Source organism: Triticum aestivum, chromosome 2A, assembly GCF_018294505.1.
Source record: "Triticum aestivum cultivar Chinese Spring chromosome 2A, IWGSC CS RefSeq v2.1, whole genome shotgun sequence".
Classification (NCBI taxonomy): domain Eukaryota; kingdom Viridiplantae; phylum Streptophyta; class Magnoliopsida; order Poales; family Poaceae; genus Triticum; species Triticum aestivum.
In genome coordinates, this window is record NC_057797.1 from 766,888,052 (window position 1) to 766,905,318 (window position 17,267).

General features: G+C 46.9%; 1 protein-coding gene across 1 annotated transcript; it reads left to right on the plus strand.

The window, feature by feature from the left end:
• Nucleotides 1-14,570: 14,570 nt before the first annotated feature.
• On the plus strand, nucleotides 14,571-17,039 carry LOC123191049 (uncharacterized). Its single transcript, XM_044603806.1, has 3 exons — nucleotides 14,571-15,079; nucleotides 15,192-15,397; nucleotides 16,522-17,039. Exons 1-3 carry the CDS (start codon nucleotides 14,990-14,992, stop codon nucleotides 16,763-16,765), a joined length of 540 nt encoding a protein of 179 aa, XP_044459741.1. The 5' UTR covers nucleotides 14,571-14,989; the 3' UTR covers nucleotides 16,766-17,039.
• Nucleotides 17,040-17,267: the final 228 nt, after the last annotated feature.

Here is a 17,267-nt window from a genome sequence, read left to right on the forward strand (position 1 = left end):
TCCCCGATGGCTGCTTATCCACATTAACTAACTTTCTGAAATCTAGCTCATGTTTGAATTCACCGACAGTTTCTTCTGAGAACCGTCTCCAAACCCTACAGGGCAAAGAAAATTAAATGAATAAGGGATTTATTAGTTAGTTGATATTAGGAAATGAAGAGACCGATCGATATAGAGCTCAAATGATTGAAAATAATTACTTTTGCAGCATTTTTCTCATGTCGGCCCAACGCTTTGGATCCGAATCCTTAGAGTCCATGATTAGAACTGTGGAGGTGTGAAGTTCAATATTTAGCAGAATCCAGTGGAACCTGCGGACACGTTACATGCACAGTCATGCATAACTCATCGATTAGACATACCATGCATGGAGTAAACAAAATAGAATGGGCACAAGAGAGAAACACTCACCCAAAATGGTAAGGAAATAGAATATGACTTTTGAGTTGATGCTTTTTAAGAAACTTGTACAGGTCTTTCTCCATGTCTTTGGGGTGATGTTCTAACACATGTCCATTAACGATATGTGGGTCAATGAACCCAACATCATGGATGTTTCTTATTTTGCATTCCCAAATCTTCAATCTGCATAATAGCGTACGCAACAATATAGTTAGGACAATATATATATATAGTGCAGGCAATGAAGAACGAGATGAGGTAGAAATAAATCACTTACAGAACGTAGCAACTCAGCATAGATTTGTCGAGGGCGCGCAGATTGAACAGCTGGAATAATTCACTCATATGAACTTCTACAGAGTACCGTTTGATGTGATGCTCATGTGTAACATCCGCATAAACATATTCTTTGTCGGCCCATGTTATGAATTGCTTGTACCAACGTAGCAGATTTCGCATTTGTGTTGGTAGACTATTTTCCTTCTCAGGCTCGACGAGAGGCCCCTTCCGCACATATTGTAATGTTATCTCACCTGCAGGCGCATCCTCAAGGTCTAAGAAGGCACGAACAGTCAAACCCATCTCGGACGCTTGTTTCATGGCAGCCGCTACAGTCAATCCAAGTGCTGCCGCAGCTGCTATGATCTCGGGGTCCTCTTCCGGACCGGCTTTCACTATGAGCGGGGGGATCGATTGTTTCTTCTGCATCCCGAGCTGGTCAACTTGTTTCCCGCTTTTTTTACTTTCTTCCTCCTTCAATATTTTTGCTTGCCTACGAAGTTCATGTCCATAGTCGTCAGGCATATTCAGCTCGGCTTGGGACGGTGTCGTCAAAAAATCCTTAGCCCACTTCTTTTGCTTCTCAGTGAATACTTGCTTGGGCTCAGGCACTTTTTTCGCCTTCATATCCGCCTTCCATTTCTCATAATCAGTAGACGCGGCCAATGTGAGGTCAGCTTCACTAAGTTCCCCAGGCCTTGGGAGGAGAGGCTTCAGCGATGGCTCCGGTACCCTTGTGGTCTTAGGTACATAAGGGTCCGGGTTAATAGTCCAGGAGCAGGTTTCCTTGCTGTCCGCCTGCTTCTGCTTCTTTGCCGGAGGTGGATTGGGGGGCGTCGTACCCGCCGAAGGAGGATTGGGGGGCGTCGTACCCGCCGGAGGTTGTGGATCGGGGGACGGCGTCGAATGGCGTGAAGGAGGTGTAGGTGAACCACCACGACCACCACCACCGCCACCACCGCCACCACCACCACCACCATCGGAGGGGGGTGGACTTGCTAGCCTTGGCGCCTCGTCTGGAAACACTATGTACTTCTTTTTCCATAGAATGAACTGGCGCTTGACATCTCCAAGTCTGCTATCCCCTTCGGGTGTAGGTTTGTCAATCTCCAGGTCCTCAAACCCTTGGACTATGTCTTCCACCGTGACACAAGCATAGCCATATGGAATGGGGTTGTTGTGGTGGAGTGCTCCAGGTTTACAGGGTAAAGCACTGCCGCTAGCTACCTTCATGGAAACGTTCCCCACGGGATAATGCAGATCACAGTCTTTCATCTTCTTTACATCATCCACGGGGTAGTGAGGCTCCGGTGCACGAATCTCGATCATCGGTGCACTAGCACCAGGCGGGGCATCCGTGGAAGCCACGCTGCTTCTCCGCTGCTGGCTTCCGCAATCCGCTTCATGATCTTCATGCGGCCCTGCAGCCGATTTTTCTTTCAATAGTTCATGCACGGTCTGCTTCAACTCATGGAGTTCCGATGCAAACTTCGTCATAAGATCTGCATCCCGGTCCGTCTTTCTCTTACGGCTTCTGTAACCGTACGGGTCATTGTCCTGGGAAAACCCTACTTTCCACGAAACTTTGCCTTTGCCTCGTACACGTCCTCCGTGTTCATCATTCCCGAGGGCTAAAGTCAGTGCGTCTTTCTCTCTGTTGAACTTGATCAAGCCCGCTTGAGCTTGGGTCATTGCGTCAATAAGGGCTTGGGTCGGAGCAAAGCGTCGATGCCGGTGAACACACACCCCTGTCTCCGGGTCTAGCGATCCCCCATGCCCGTACCACCAGCTTTTGGCCCTTGGGTCCCATCCCTCTGTACCTAGAGGGATTCCTCGCACCCTCAGGTCCTCCTCCATCTTCTGCCACCTAGGGTCCGCAAGGCGGTATCCTCCTGGCCCCATAATATGATGGTACTTTTTCTTAGCCGCATTATCCTTATTTTTTTCGATATTTCCTTGAAATGGTCCGATTGCTTTTGCCTCACAAATTCTGGCCAATCATCTTTCAGTTTCTCATATTGTCCATTGAAATCCGGAGTCTTGCCCTTGTTGACATAGTCACGGGTTAAATTTTTCTTGAAGTTCCGGAATGCATCGGCCATCTTCTGAAGAGCGAACTCTTTAACTAGCCTCCTCCTCTGACGTCCACCCGGAACCTCGTTACCGAATTCATCGACTTTGTTGTATTCCGGAGGTAGAATGAAATGTTCCATAAGCTTTCTCCAGCAATCCTTTTTCGTTCTCTTGTCGACAAAACTGAAACCAAGACGTGCCTTCTTTGGCTCTTTCCATTCCTGGACGGTGATCGGGACGTTGTCTCTAACAACGACTCCGCATTGGTTGACAAACTTTGAGGTGTGCTGTAGGGGCTTGCCGGTTTCACTGACAGACTCAATGGCATATGTTTCTCCTGTTTTCATCGCCTTGGATTTGCCACGCTGCTTTGTCGTACTCGATCCGGAGGGCTAAAAAAAGAAAGAGAGTCGCGCGCGTTAATACATATGTATTCACATTTCAGTAAGTTTGTATCACGAGAGGCTCTCAATGTATATATATACCTCGCCGGAGGTGGTTGCTACTTGCAATTGGAGATCGTCGGTTGTTGACGGTTGACCTCCGTCGACAATGTCCGTTCCTTCACCTTCTCGATCATCGTCACCGTCAAGGTTCATATAAGAAGAGACTACATCCTCTTGTTGCTCATATTCTGAGCCCGGCACATAAGGAATCTCGTTGTTGATGATGTCCATTAAATAACGTTCAGCCTCCGGATCCCTAAGCGGCTCGGTTCTATCGTCCGCCATATGTCACTCCTGCATGTAGTAAAAATTCTTTAAGTATAAAGGAATTAAAAAATAAGATTAAGGGGACATAGAGGAGGAGGAATTAAAAAATAAGATTAAGGGGACATAGAGGAGGAGGAATTAAAAAATAAGATTCTTTAAGTAAAAATTCTTTTTTTCTTCTTCTTCCTTTCTTCTTCCTCTTTCTTCTTCTTCCTTTCTTCTTCTTCCTTTCTTCTTCTTCCTTTCTTCTTCTTCCTTTTTCCTTTTATTTGGTTTTCATTTTTTTCTTCTTCCTTTTTCTTTCTTGTTTTTTCTTCTTCCTTTTTTTCTTCTTTCTTTTCTTCTTCCTCCTTTTTATTGTTTTTTTCTTCTGTTTGTTTTTTTGTTTTCTTTTGTTTTCTTCTTCTTCCTTTGTTTTTCTTCTGTTTTTTGTTTTCTTTTGTTTTCTTCTTCTTCCTTTTTCTTTTTTATTTCTTTCTTCTTCTTTCTTCTTCTTCTTCCTTTCTTCTCTTCTTCCTTTCTTCCTTCCTGCGGAGGACGGCAGGCAGGGCGGCGGGCGGCGGGCGGAGGGCGGCAGGGCGGCGGCGGCGGGCGGAGGGCGGCGGGCGGAGGGCGTCGGGCGGCGGGCGGCAGGGCGTCAGGCAAGGGCAGGGCGGCGGGCAAGGGCGGCGAGCAAGGGCGGCGAGCAAGGGCGGCGCTCACTGGGGACGGGGGCGGCGGCGCGCAGGGCTTCGGCGGCGTCGGCGTCGGGGCAGGGCTTCGGCGGCGGCGTCGGCGTCAGGGCAGGGCGGCAGGGCGTCGGCGTCGATCGGCGTTTGGGGAGACAGAGGAGATCGATCGGCTAAGTGTATATATAGACGCACCTTTAGTCGCGGTTGGGGAGGAGGACCGCGACTAAAGGTACCCTTTAGTCGCGGTTGGGGAGGCGGACCGCGACTAAAGGGTACCCTTTAGTCGCGGTCCCCCTCCCCAACCGCGACTAAAGGGTTTTGGCGCCGCTTCCTTTCCCGCGTAGAAAGACCCTTTAGTCGCGGTTGGGGACAACAACCGCGACTAAAGGGTACCCTTTAGTCGCGGTCCGCCTCCCCAGCCGGGACTAAAGAGTCTCGCTGCACTGCCGCGGTGCGGTGGGATGTTTAGTCCCACCTCGCTAGCCGAGAGGCTTCGACAGTGGTTTATAAGCGCGGCTGCGCTCACCACTTCGAGCTCCTCTCGAATGCAGACTTACGGGCCTATTCTGTTACTATGTGCCTGTGGGCCTACTGGGCCTTCTGCGGGCCTGAATCCTGGCCCATTAATGGGTTTCTAGTCGTATTCAGGCCGTGGTGGCCCAGTAGGTGGCATATTCTTTTTTTTTGCCTGTTTTTTGTTTTCATTTTTGCTTTATTTTTTTTGTTTTGTTTCTACTTACAACAAAAAACTTATTTATTTTATTTTGTTTCTAATTACTTATTTATTTTTACTTTATGATAATTACTTATTTATTTTACTTTATGATAATTACTTATTTTTTTTGTTTTGTTTTTTCTTCTTCCTTTTTTTCTTCTTTCTTTCTTCTTCTTCCTTTTTCTTTTTTCTTTCTTTCTTCTTCTTTCTTTCTTCTTCTTCCTTTCTTCTTCTTTCTTTCTTTCTTTCTTCTTCTTTCTTTCTTCTTCTTTCTTTCTTTCTTCTTCTTTCTTTCTTTTTCTTCCTTTCTTCTTCCTTTTTCTTTTTTTTCTTCTTTTTTTTCTTCCTTTCTTCCTTTTTCCTTTTTTAAAATCTTCTGACATTTTAAAATCTTAAAAATACAATTATATATCAAAAAAATCAGAAAAATAAAACTAATTCATTTTAAAATCCCTTGAAGGTTCGACCAAATACAAAGTTTGGTACAATAAATTATTACACATCAATTCTTCCTTTGTACGTCCCTGCTTGCTTACGATTGTGCCGTATCCATGGAGCATCCTCATCATTTAACTTAATGCTTGGGTCAGTGTTCACTTTGAAGGGCGGAATTTCACCAAACATATTATAATCTTCTGACATGTCTGTCTTGTCCTCCACTCCCACGATGTTTCTTTTCCCTGAAAGAACAATGTGGCGCTTTGGATCATCGCATGATGTACTGATCGTTTTCTTATCTTTCCGTTTCCTCGGTTTGCTACTCATGTCCTTCAAATAAAAAACCTGAGCGACATCTTTGGCAAGGACGAATGGTTCGTCAAGGTAACCAAGATTGTTGAAATCCACCATTGTCATTCCGTATTGCTCGTCCACCTTTACCCCACCTCCTGTTAGCTTGAACCATTTGCACCGGAACAAAGGGACCTTAAAGGAGGGTCCATAGTCAAGTTCCCATATCTCCTCTATGTAACCATAATATGTGACCTTTTGCCCATTCTCGGTTGCTGCATCAAAGCGGACACCACTGTTTTGGTTGGTGCTCTTTTTATCTTGGGCGATGGTGTAAAATGTATTCCCATTTATCTCGTACCCTTGGAAAGTCGTTATAGTCGAAGATGGTTTCTTGGCCAACATGTACAGCTGATCTCCAACATCATTGTCATTCATTAAATGTTTTCGCAACCAACTGCCGAAAGTCTCCATGTGGGCCTTTCTAATCCAGGATTCAGGCTTCCCCGGGTTGTCCGAGCGTAAAATATTCTTGTATTGCTCGAAGTACGGAGCCACCAAGCTGGAATTTTGCAGAACTGTGTGGTGTGCTTCAGTCATAGAATGACCGTCCATACATATCGTGGTATCCCTTCCGATCTTGCCTTTTCCACTTAGTCTCCCCTCGTGCCGCGATTGAGGAATACCAATCGGCTTAAGGTCAGGAACATAGTCAATACAGAACTCAATTACCTCCTCATTTTGATGGCCCTTGGAGATGCTTCCTTCTGGCCTAGCACGGTTACGAACATATTTCTTTAATACTCCCATGAACCTCTCAAAGGGGAACATATTGTGTAGAAATACAGGACCGAGAATGGAAATCTCTTCGACTAGGTGGACCAGGAGGTGCGTCATAATATTGAAGAAGGATGGTGGGAACACCAACTCGAAACTGACAAGGCATTGGACCACATCGTTCTGTAACCGTGGTAGATCTTCTGGATTGATTACCTTCTGAGAGATTGCATTGAGGAATGCACATAGCTTCACAATGGCTACTCGAACATTTTCCGGTAGGAGCCCCCCCAAAGCAATCGGAAGCAATTGCGTCATAATCACGTGGCAGTCGTGAGACTTCAGGTTTTGGAACTTTTTCTCCGGCATGTTTATTATTCCCTTTATATTCGACGAGAAGCCAGACGGGACCTTCATACTGCTCAGGCATTCAAAAAAATGACCTTCTCTTCTTTGGTAAGAGCGTAGCTGGCACGACCTTGAAACCATTCCGGATGCCGGTCATCTGGGTCTTTCAAAAGTTGCTGGTCCTGCCGTGCTTCCTTTGTATCATTTGTCTTCCCATACACGCCCAAGAAGCTTAGCAGGTTCACGCAAATATTCTTCGTAACATGCATCACGTCGATTGCAGAGCGGACATCTAGGACTTTCCAATATTCTAGCTCCCAAAATATAGATTTCTTCTTCCACATGGGTGCGTGCCCGTCAACTCCCCGCGGAACTGATTGTCCGCCAGGACCCTTTCCAAAGATGACTTTCAAATCCTTGACCATATCAAATATCTCAGCACCAGTACGTTCCGCAGGCTTCGGCCGGTGATCTGCCTTCCCGTTGAAATGCTTGCCTTTCTTTCTTACGTTATGATTTCGGGGAAGAAATCGACGATGACCCAGGTACACGTTCTTCTTACAATTAACCAAACGTACACTTTCAGTCTCATGTAAGCAGTGCGTGCATGCATTGTATCCCTTATTTTTCTGTCCCGAAAGGTTACTGAGAGCAGGCCAATCGTTGATGGTTACAAAAAGCAACGCTCGTAGGTCAAATTCCTCTCCTTTGTGCTCATCCCAGACACGTACACCAGGTTTCGCCCACAACTGTAAAAGTTCTTCAACTAATGGCCTTAGGTACACATCGATGTCGTTACCGGGTTGCTTAGGGCCTTGGATGAGAATTGGCATCATAATGAACTTCCGCTTCATGCACAACCAAGGAGGAAGGTTGTAGATGCATAGAGTCACGGGCCAGGTGCTATGGTTGGAGCTCTGCTCGCCAAAAGGATTAATGCCATCAGTATTTAGACCAAATCTTAAGTTCCTTGCGTCAGCTGCAAAATCTTTGAAAACTCTGTCGATCTTTCTCCATTGCGTTCCATCAGCGGTGTGTCTCGACTGCCCGTCGGACAAACGGTCCTCTTTGTGCCATCGCAACAACTTGGCATGCTTTTCGTTCATGAACAGACGTTTCACCCGTGGTATTATAGGAGCATACCACATCACCTTGGCGGGAACCCTCTTCCTGGGTTTCTCGCCCTCAACATCGTCACCAGGGTCATCGCCTCTGATCTTATAACGCAATGCAGTGCATACAGGGCATTCATTCAAATTCTCGTATTCACCGCGGTAGAGGATGCAGTCATTAATGCATGCATGTATCTTCTGAACCTCTAAACCTAGAGGGCAGACAACCTTCTTTGCTTCGTACGTACTGGCGGGCAACTCATTATTCTTCGGCAACATATTCTTCAATATTTTCAGCAAATTTTCAAATGATGAGTCACCTACACCTTCCTGTGCCTTCCATTTTAGCAAATCCAGTGTGCAGCCCAGCTTTTTCAGACTATTATCGCATCCTGGATACAACGACTTTTTGTGATCCTCTAACATGCGATCCAAATTCTCCCTCTCCTTGTCAGTTTCGCAGCGTCTCCGTGCATCAGCAATGGTCCGACCAAGATCATCAGCGGGCTCATCATGTGCCTCTTCTTCACCTTCACCTAACCCTTCCACACCTTCAGCATCATCCTCCATGAAAGTATCACCGAAAAGATCACGATAGTTGTCATCGATATCATCCCCTTCTTCATCTTCTTCCATTCTAACCCCTCTTTCTCCATGCTTGGTCCAACAATAATAGCTTGGCATGAAACCATGCTTAAGCAGGTCCATGTGAACTCTTCTTGAGGAGGAGTAACCCTTCTCATTCTTACAGACAGCACATGGACAGATAATAAAACCTTGCTGCTTGTTCGCATTTGCCACTACGAGGAAATCTTTCAAACCCGTAGTGAACTCGCCGGAGAGTCGGGAACCGTACATCCATTGCCGATTCATCTGCATTATTATTATATAAAGTATATAATTAACCATCATGCATTTGTTAAACTAACTAGCTAGAAATAATACAAATTAAACAATGAACTACACACATGCGTATTTTATCAATGACACATGAAAGGTTCGAGTTGCTAACCGCGATCGCGGAGGAAAAATAAATGAGAAAGCTCAAGTGTGGCTTGTTTCAGGCTCTCGGGCATTTCATCAAACACCTTGTGTGCATAGGAGAAACCAAAAGCAAACCCACCACCACCCCACCACCACCTTCTGAAAATTGTGAAGTGAGCCGAGTGAAGTGAAGTGAGCTGAGTATATATAGGGGGCCTTTAGTCGCGGTTGGCCAGGCCAACCGGGACTAAAGCCCCTCCCGTCCGCCAGCTGGATGGGCTTTAGTCCCGGTTGGCCTGGCCAACCGCGACTAAAGGCCTTCTGGGACCTTTAGTCCCGGTTGGCCACGCCAACCGGGACTAAAGCCCCTCCCGTCCGCCAGCTGTCGACCGAGCGCGCTGGGCCCAGGTAATTGGTCGCGGGTCTTCTCCCGAACCGCGACTAAAGACCCCTTTGGTCGCAGTTCGATTGTTTTGGGGACTAATAGGGGCGTATGGAAGCCTCTTTTTCTACCAGTGGCAGTGCAACGATGGAGTTTTTTTTATGTGTGGCTAGGTCTCAGTGGACTACTTAATCAAGCCTTAGTCGAGTAACATAACATGTAAGAAAAAAATAAACTCTATCTGTCTCATTATATAATAGTATTTTTTTCATAAATCTTAATATAAGATCTTACGAAATATAACGTTGACTGAGACATAATCAAGTCTCAGTCGACTGAGATTTAGCAAAAAAATTAGGATAACAACGATAGAAATACGTTAGGCAGCACTAGGATTGACGTTTTGTAGTGACTTACCTGTGAAAGATACACTCCTAGAATAATTAGGTGCGGCCGGGAAACAACTCCTTGGTTTGTCGTTCAGATTTAAAAAAATGGGGCAGTCCAGTTCCTTCCACCCGTTAAAGAATAAACACGCCTTCCTTTCTCCGTTTTCTTTCCACCCCGATTTTACAAGTGCCCCCTTTAACACGACTGAAAGCAGTTAGAGCATCTCCAATAGATGGTTTAAATTTTGACGGTCAAAAATCGAAGATGTAAATTTTGGACCGCCAAAACGTGGTTTTTAAAGCTCTGAAAAAAGGCCAACTCCAACAGATGGTCCAAATTCATGATCCAAAAGAGCAACTCCAATAGATGGTCCAAAACCGGCCAGCAGCCGCCCGGCTGCTGTTCAGCCGCTGTCCAGAAGATGGCCGCCAGTTGGATTGGCTGCTGCGGTCGGCTCCGGGCGGTGGCGGTGATAAGAAATGAGGTAGGAGGCAGGCCAAGAGGAGCTCGGTAGGGCGGCGAAGACTAGTTCGGCAGCCGGGCGGAGGGCTTGGTGTGGCGGTTGTGCGGCCGGCGCAACAACCATGGACAGGCTCACAGCTAACGGGAGGAGATCGGCGGTAGCCTATAAGACCCGGCGGAGGCCTGCCGCCGTAGCGGGACCGCCGGAGGGGCCGAATCCTGCCGGCTGCCACCTGATTCGGCGGCATCCGGGCGGCGGTGGGGAGGTGACGGGGGCGACGGCAGCGGAGAGCGGTGGCGGGGATGTGGGGTGGTGGCGGCAGCGGAGGGCGGCGGCGGGGATGTGGGGTGGTGGCGACGCCGACGGCGAGGTTTTGGGCGGTCGCGGCGGCGGATTCCGGCCGGCTGTTCTTCGGGCGGGCGGACGGGCGCGGGCGGGAAAGGAAATGAAGTGACGGTGGGCGTTCGCGGACGGCGGCTGGTTTTGGACCAGATGCATCTCGTGATGTATATTTACACCGTGAGTTGTTGTATTTTACATCACGAAAAGGCCACGGTCTAATTTTTTTTTTTGCATATGAATCATCTGTTGAAGCAGCGTTTTTTTGCCTCATATAGTCCAAAAATTAGGTATTTTTACATTTAAACCGTCTATTGGAGATGCTCTTACATGTGTAGAAAAAATACGTTCACGAAAGATGAAACGGCAATCCAAGCGGGCTCTAGAGGTTCTCGTCAACTACGGCGATACGTTGCTTATAGCGAGTTGTATCGTACGCTCGCTTGAAGAAAATTTGCGTCGTGTTTTAGCCAAGCCAGTATACATATTTAAAATTTAATAAATTCATGTTTAACATTCGTTTAACCATATATTTTATATGTCTACTTTTGCCATAAACATTGGAATTTTTTGTACTACACGAGGAGCATTTTCTATATACAAGTTTAACATTTTGCAAATATATTAGCATTTCTTAAACATATTTTTAAGTCTACTTTTATCGTATACACATTTAATATTTTCCAAATTCATGATTAACATTTTTGAAAACTTATATTTTTATACCTATTTTTCGTATACACTGTATATTTTTTGTATACATCAGGATTTTTTATACACATTTAACATTTTTGAAATACATGATTAACATTTGAAAACTTATATTTTTTATGTAACTTTTTTGCATTCACGTTGTATATTTTTCGTATGCATCGGAAAAATAAATTTCTATACAAAGTTGAGATTTCAATGTTCTTGTGTAAATTGTTTGTTGTATATATTCCAATTGCAAAGTGAAAACAGAAATAAAAAAATATAATTCTTTGAAAAATAGAAAAAAAAAACAGGTTGTGGCTTCCCACTCGCTGGGCCGGCCCAGTTTGGAACTCGCCTGAGCGAGGCTGCCCTATGTAGTAAGCGAGACATAGGAACTCGGGAGCAACTAGCTAAAGAGCGCTCGTTCCAGCCTCCCCAAGTGTCACTTCAGGATGCGCCGCCACATGTTGTGCTCTAGACGATTCCTCTGAATTTTGTTTTTAATTTTTTTTCCGCATGCTTTTTTTGGTTCTTTAGATGGTTTTTTCGGCTCTTCGGTTTTTCACCGATTTTCCTTGGGTTTTTGAAAAAAATTTGTGAAAATGTGTTTTTTCTTCCACAAGAGGCATGATTTGGCATCATGAGAGGCACGAAAAAAATGCATTTTCTTTTTTTTCTTCCGCAAGAGGCACGACCGTGCATCTTAGAAATGGGGAAAAAATACGTTTTCTCTTTTTTTTTTCTTCCGTGAAAGGCATGAACTTGCTTCTGTGAGAGGCATGGTTTTGCTTCCGCGAGGGGCACGACGGTGCCTCTCGGAAATGGAAAAAACTGTTTTTTTTCTTCCGTTAGAGGCATGGCTTTGCTTCCGCGACAGCCGTGTCACATTAAAGTTTGTGTAGGGGGTGTTGGTTATTGTACGCTTTTGGTTTTTTTAAGCTTGCAGCTAGTTTGGAGAAGCTTCTGGAGGCTTGTGAACATATTTGTTTTCTTTTTTGTTGGGTTTTTTGTCTTTTTATTTTCTTCCTTGTTTTTCTTTTTATTTTCTTATATTTTTAAAATTACTGATTTTTTCAATTTTTTAAAAGTTTTATATTATTTAATTTGTGTTTGAGGCCGGTTTGAGGCGTTTGTCTGGGTCAATGTTTTGTGATAGGGCCGTCCGCTCGGGTATTTGAGGCTGGTTTGGGGTGCCTAGCTATAGATGCTCTTATAAGGAGGCGCTTGTGTCAATTACCTTCAAATTATCAGAGTTAATATAGAGACGATTACACCCCGCCCTTTGCGCAAGGGATAGACCGAATCTAAGCGCCAGAGCTTCCACCGTCGGAACATTTGCACATGAAGCCTTTATCATCCCTCAAGACCGCCCCAGCCGTAGCCTTAAGTAATTCATGATCAAAGGATGCGTCAACATTAAGCTTCATAAAACCCACAGGTGGGTGAATCCCCCCTCTCTCCTAATAGAAACATTTGGAGAAGAAGCAGAAACATACTTAGCTGTCGTGAGAGCAAGAATCCCTATAGCAATCTGGATAGCATCTTGAATCTTCTCCTTATGCACCTGCTTACGCCTTTCCCACTACAAATGCCAAGTGGTGACGGCCATTATCTCACATGTATTTTGGAGGCCCATGATAAATAAATCTTGATCTGGCAAGTGAAATAAAAATTCCAGGACAGTATCGCTGGCATGATCAACTTCCCAAGCTCTTTCAATAACTTTTTCCAATACCAGCCTTCTCCAAACCTCCTTAGCCTTTTGTCATTGAAACAACAAATATTTCGTATCTCATAGACCACAAGAACAAGATGGGCAAAGGGGCAAACTTCTCAGATGTTTATTACCAAGCGTAACAGAACATGAAAAAGTGCCATGCAATGTTCGTCAAATAAATATTTCCCTTAATTTGTTAGGACTGAGCCTTATGCGTCGTTGGTTTTGCCACCACTTCAACCAATGGTTATTCAAATCTTTCAAAAAGACCGCTTAGAAATGTGCGATCCTGACCCAGCTAACCCACAATCCACTTACTCCTTTAACATTGATACTGAATAAAAGGCCCAAGGCCTAGGTGGTAAAAGGTAAAATTGTACCATCTTCTTCTCTGAGAACAAGGAGTTCTATTGTTCTAATGCTGTAAAAAAAGAACAAGGATCTCTAATGACGTTTATCAGGAATTTGTGGCAGGGACGATTCTTGTGCATACGTGTGCAGGGGGGCCTAAGTTTGGAGGTCCCGAGGCGGCGGCCCCTACTGCCCCCCTCCCCCTCCTTAGGGCCGGCCCTGTACCGAAGCACACATCTTGGTAAAATGCCTAACCAAAAAAGGGTAAAATGCCTAAAACCCAGCAACATCACAAATGGAATCATGCCTTGCAGTGTTTTTGTTGGATAGTCCTCTAAATCATTACTAAAACACTGGGTGCACAAATAAAGTATACAAGCAATAGCAATAGTTGGTCTTGTTTATTTATTGATTTTTTTTAAAGCCAATTGACGGGTCTTGATGCTTAACACCACTTTAATGAAAGCTATGGCTATGTGCACCCAAGAATGCAGAGGGATTACAAGTTTTCTCGCAGAAAAAGTGTAGAGGCATGATGGCTATGTGCACCCGAGAATGCAGAGGGATTGGAAGTTTTCTCGTAAAAAAACGAGTGCAGGGGCAGGGAGGTTGGCCCTTCCTTTTCAAGAAAAAAGTAGGTGCGAGTTGAATATTTGCGTTTAGGTAAATCCAAAATTGTTACCTGCATTCCATTTTAACCCTAGCAGATCGCTAACGAATTGGAAGGACCATGAAGTAGCTGCTCTGAATTAACGCGGGCCACGGTAATGCAGGAATTACCCACCCCCACGGACCAGAATGAAACGGCGCAGAAAAGTTTCGCACGGGAATGGCATTAGCGTTGAGCGTGGCGGTAGCAGACGGAAACAGAGCCATCGCCCCGCACGAAACGGCGGATCGCCGGCGGCCGAAAGAGACGCGGACGGTTGGCCCGTCCGCCCCGGCCGATCGGCAAGCTGCCCAGCCCTCTAGGCATATACTAGCATCGACCCCGTGTCGCGCACGCCGGAGGCACTGGCAGCTGACTGATCCAGCCGTCGTTTTCCTCCGGTGCGGTATACCCGCAGGGAAAAGGACCGCCCACCTCCACCTCCGGCTCGACCTCCTCCTCCTTTGATTCCTCGGTGCCCACTCTTCGCTTTGCTCGCCAGCTACTCGCCACCGCAAAGCGCACCGGCGCACGAAACGAGTGTCGCCGTCGCCCGGAGAGTAGAACACCCTTCGCCGACGGACATCTGGCGCATCGGTCGCTTCGTCGTCGCTACGTACAGAAAACGGCAAAAAGCACCCGTCAACCGATCGGATCCTTCGCCCGCAAGGAAAGGGAAGCCGTGATCTAAACAAGATGGAGTAAAAAATGAGAAAGTGAAAGGGAAATTGTTTCATCTCCAAGCCAAGCCAGGACACCCGCCAGCTCGCCCCGGCACATCAACCGGCTGGAATCGTATAGGCGTATTCTACGAGTAATTTGTTTCGTAATCGTGTAGGCGGCTGCGCGTCAACCGCGGCCGGCAGAGTAGGCGGCGGCATCGATAGACTACACAGTCTACAGACCACCACGACAGCAAATCAGCAGAGTGGCAAGAGGAAGAATACAAAGCGGGAGGGGACGTCGACCTCAGGAAGACCCACCCAGCAGTAGTGGCGAGCCACATCTCCGATGCGCATCGCCTTTCCTTCCCTCTTTCCCACCCTCCTCCTCTTATCCCCCGAAGCAGAGGAAAGCCGGCGAGCTCTCTGCGTGCTCTGCGCAGCAGGTTCGATCCATCAACCCATCCATCGATCGCCGGTGCGAGGCTAGCTGCCCAGCCAGCGGCGTGATCTGGTTTTGATCGGCCGGCGACCCCCATGGCGTCCATCGTGGTGATCGGCCTGGTGCTGCTCCTCGACATCCTCGCCTTCGTCCTCGCCATCGGCGCCGAGCGCCGCCGGAGCACGGTGAGCCGCACCATCTCGTAGCCAACTCGTTCAAGCATCTATGTATGCGTACGTGCTCAGGCCGGAGGCGTCTGGTTCTTGGATCTTGGTTGATTGGGGAAACTGGGTGCAGGCGCAACTCGGCGAGGCCGAGCCTGGCGGCAGGCGGTACTGCGTGTACGACACGGACGCGTCCACCTGGTACGGCGTCAGCGCGCTCGCCCTGCTGCTGGTCGGGCAGGCCGTGGCCATGGCCGCCAGTCGCTGCTTCTGCTGCGGCCGCGCGCTCTCCCCCGGCCGCTGGCGCTTCTTCTCCGGCCTCTTCTTCGTCCTCTGCTGGTAAGTCAGATGATTCACTAATCCTGATGCCTGATCTCATCGATCCATGGTCGATCGCTAGCCTCCAGCCTGCTGATTAGCATCTGCTGCTGCTGCTTATTTGTTCGTGCGATTGCGCCCTTGTAGTTCAGGCCTTTTGCGGTCGCACACCTGATCGTTGTGCTGATTGAGCGGTGCGCTGGTGTTAGTTAATTATTGCAAGCACCATCTGGATAGTCCATATGTTTAATCTAACGTGTCGGCGCCTTATAGGCACTCGAGCAATATGTTTGATCACACTTGGATGTGATAGACATGGAAAAATATAGAGAGTAGTTGATTCCTAAACATGATAACATATAAACATGTCAAGGCGCACTGTCAGTTACCATGACTGACATTTTTGCCAACAGACGCTACAAACCAGTGACGTGTTGGTCAAATATTAGCACATGGCATGTCCTAGGGCAATAGGACCTGAAGGCTGAAGCTACCAACCGAACGAATTTTTTGCCTCTGCAATCTGTTCATCATCACACGCTATATAATGCAGCCTAGAACTCTGTTCAGCAAAAAACTTGAGAGTATAGTCTACAACTCTGTTCAGCAAAAACTTCAGAGTATAGTCTACAACTCTGTTCAGCAAAAACTACCGAGCAACTCTGTTCGGAATTATCTGTCTCTGAAATGAGTGAATCTACACACTGACACACGTCGACAGTTAGTTTTGAACGGAGGTTGCACGATCTAGACCGGTAATGACCCTGTCGGTGTTGCTTGCTCTGAAACTCTGAACTTGTGGGTGGTAATGTACACCCTCAATTTTAATTTACTTGGTACTTTGACCATGTTATTTGCTCTTAAATACAGTACTTGATACGCTAGGATCATACTACACCACATTTTGGTGGGCTCATGTCACATTGGTTTACAGTAGTAGTTTACAAACGTCATTGTGTCCTTTGATCATATCACACTAAAATCCAAATGAGTCTCTGCACAACAATTTCTTTTTGCTTCCTGATGATTCTTGTCTGCCCAGCACACTTTAAAACAGAGAGACTACAGTTTACACCAGCAACGACTCTGTCGGCAGTTTCTTGCTCTGAAAATCTATCTGAACTTGTGGGTGGTGCATGCTGCAGGCTGACGTTCGTGATCGCGGAGGTGTGCCTGCTGGCGGGGTCGGTGCGGAACGCGTACCACACCAAGTACGTGAGCGGCTACTACAACTGCGCGATGCTGCGCAGGGGCGTCTTCGCCGCCGGCGCCGCCTTCGCCTTCCTAACCACGCTCTTCGTCATGCTCCACTACGTCTTCTACTCCAAGGCCCGCGCCGCGCCCCCGCCCATCATCAACGGCGGCGGCATCGGCATGACCCGCATCTGATCCCTGCGGCTATGATCGTCGAGCGATGTCTGCTCATGTCGTGTGCTGTAGGTTAAGTGTGGGGTGAATGTGTGGCTCTGCTCTGTGTGCCGAGAACAGAGCGTGCGTGGTTGCTAGTGTTAGTGAACAGCTGAATAGATCATGTGGGATTGTGGATTGTGCGTAGAAGAGATCGGTCTGTTTGTCTTGAGTAGTTTACATTCATGCGCCTTATGTTTACTGTATTTGAGTTGTTAAAAGGCAAAGATCATATTAAAACAGAAAATTGAACGCATGTCATGTCCTTAGCGAAGGCAGAAAAACGTTGTTAACACAACGAACGGAAAATTGCTAGCCAGAACCAAAAGACGCCGACGACAGTGATCTTAGAAACAGATTGCCGTCCTGGAGAAATAGTGGCAGAGAGGGCTGGACAATCGCCCTTGATCCGGCAAGAGCTAAACTCACCAACTACTCGAGGAAGCCGAAACCAGCGAAGTTCACCAATCAGACTAGATATGGC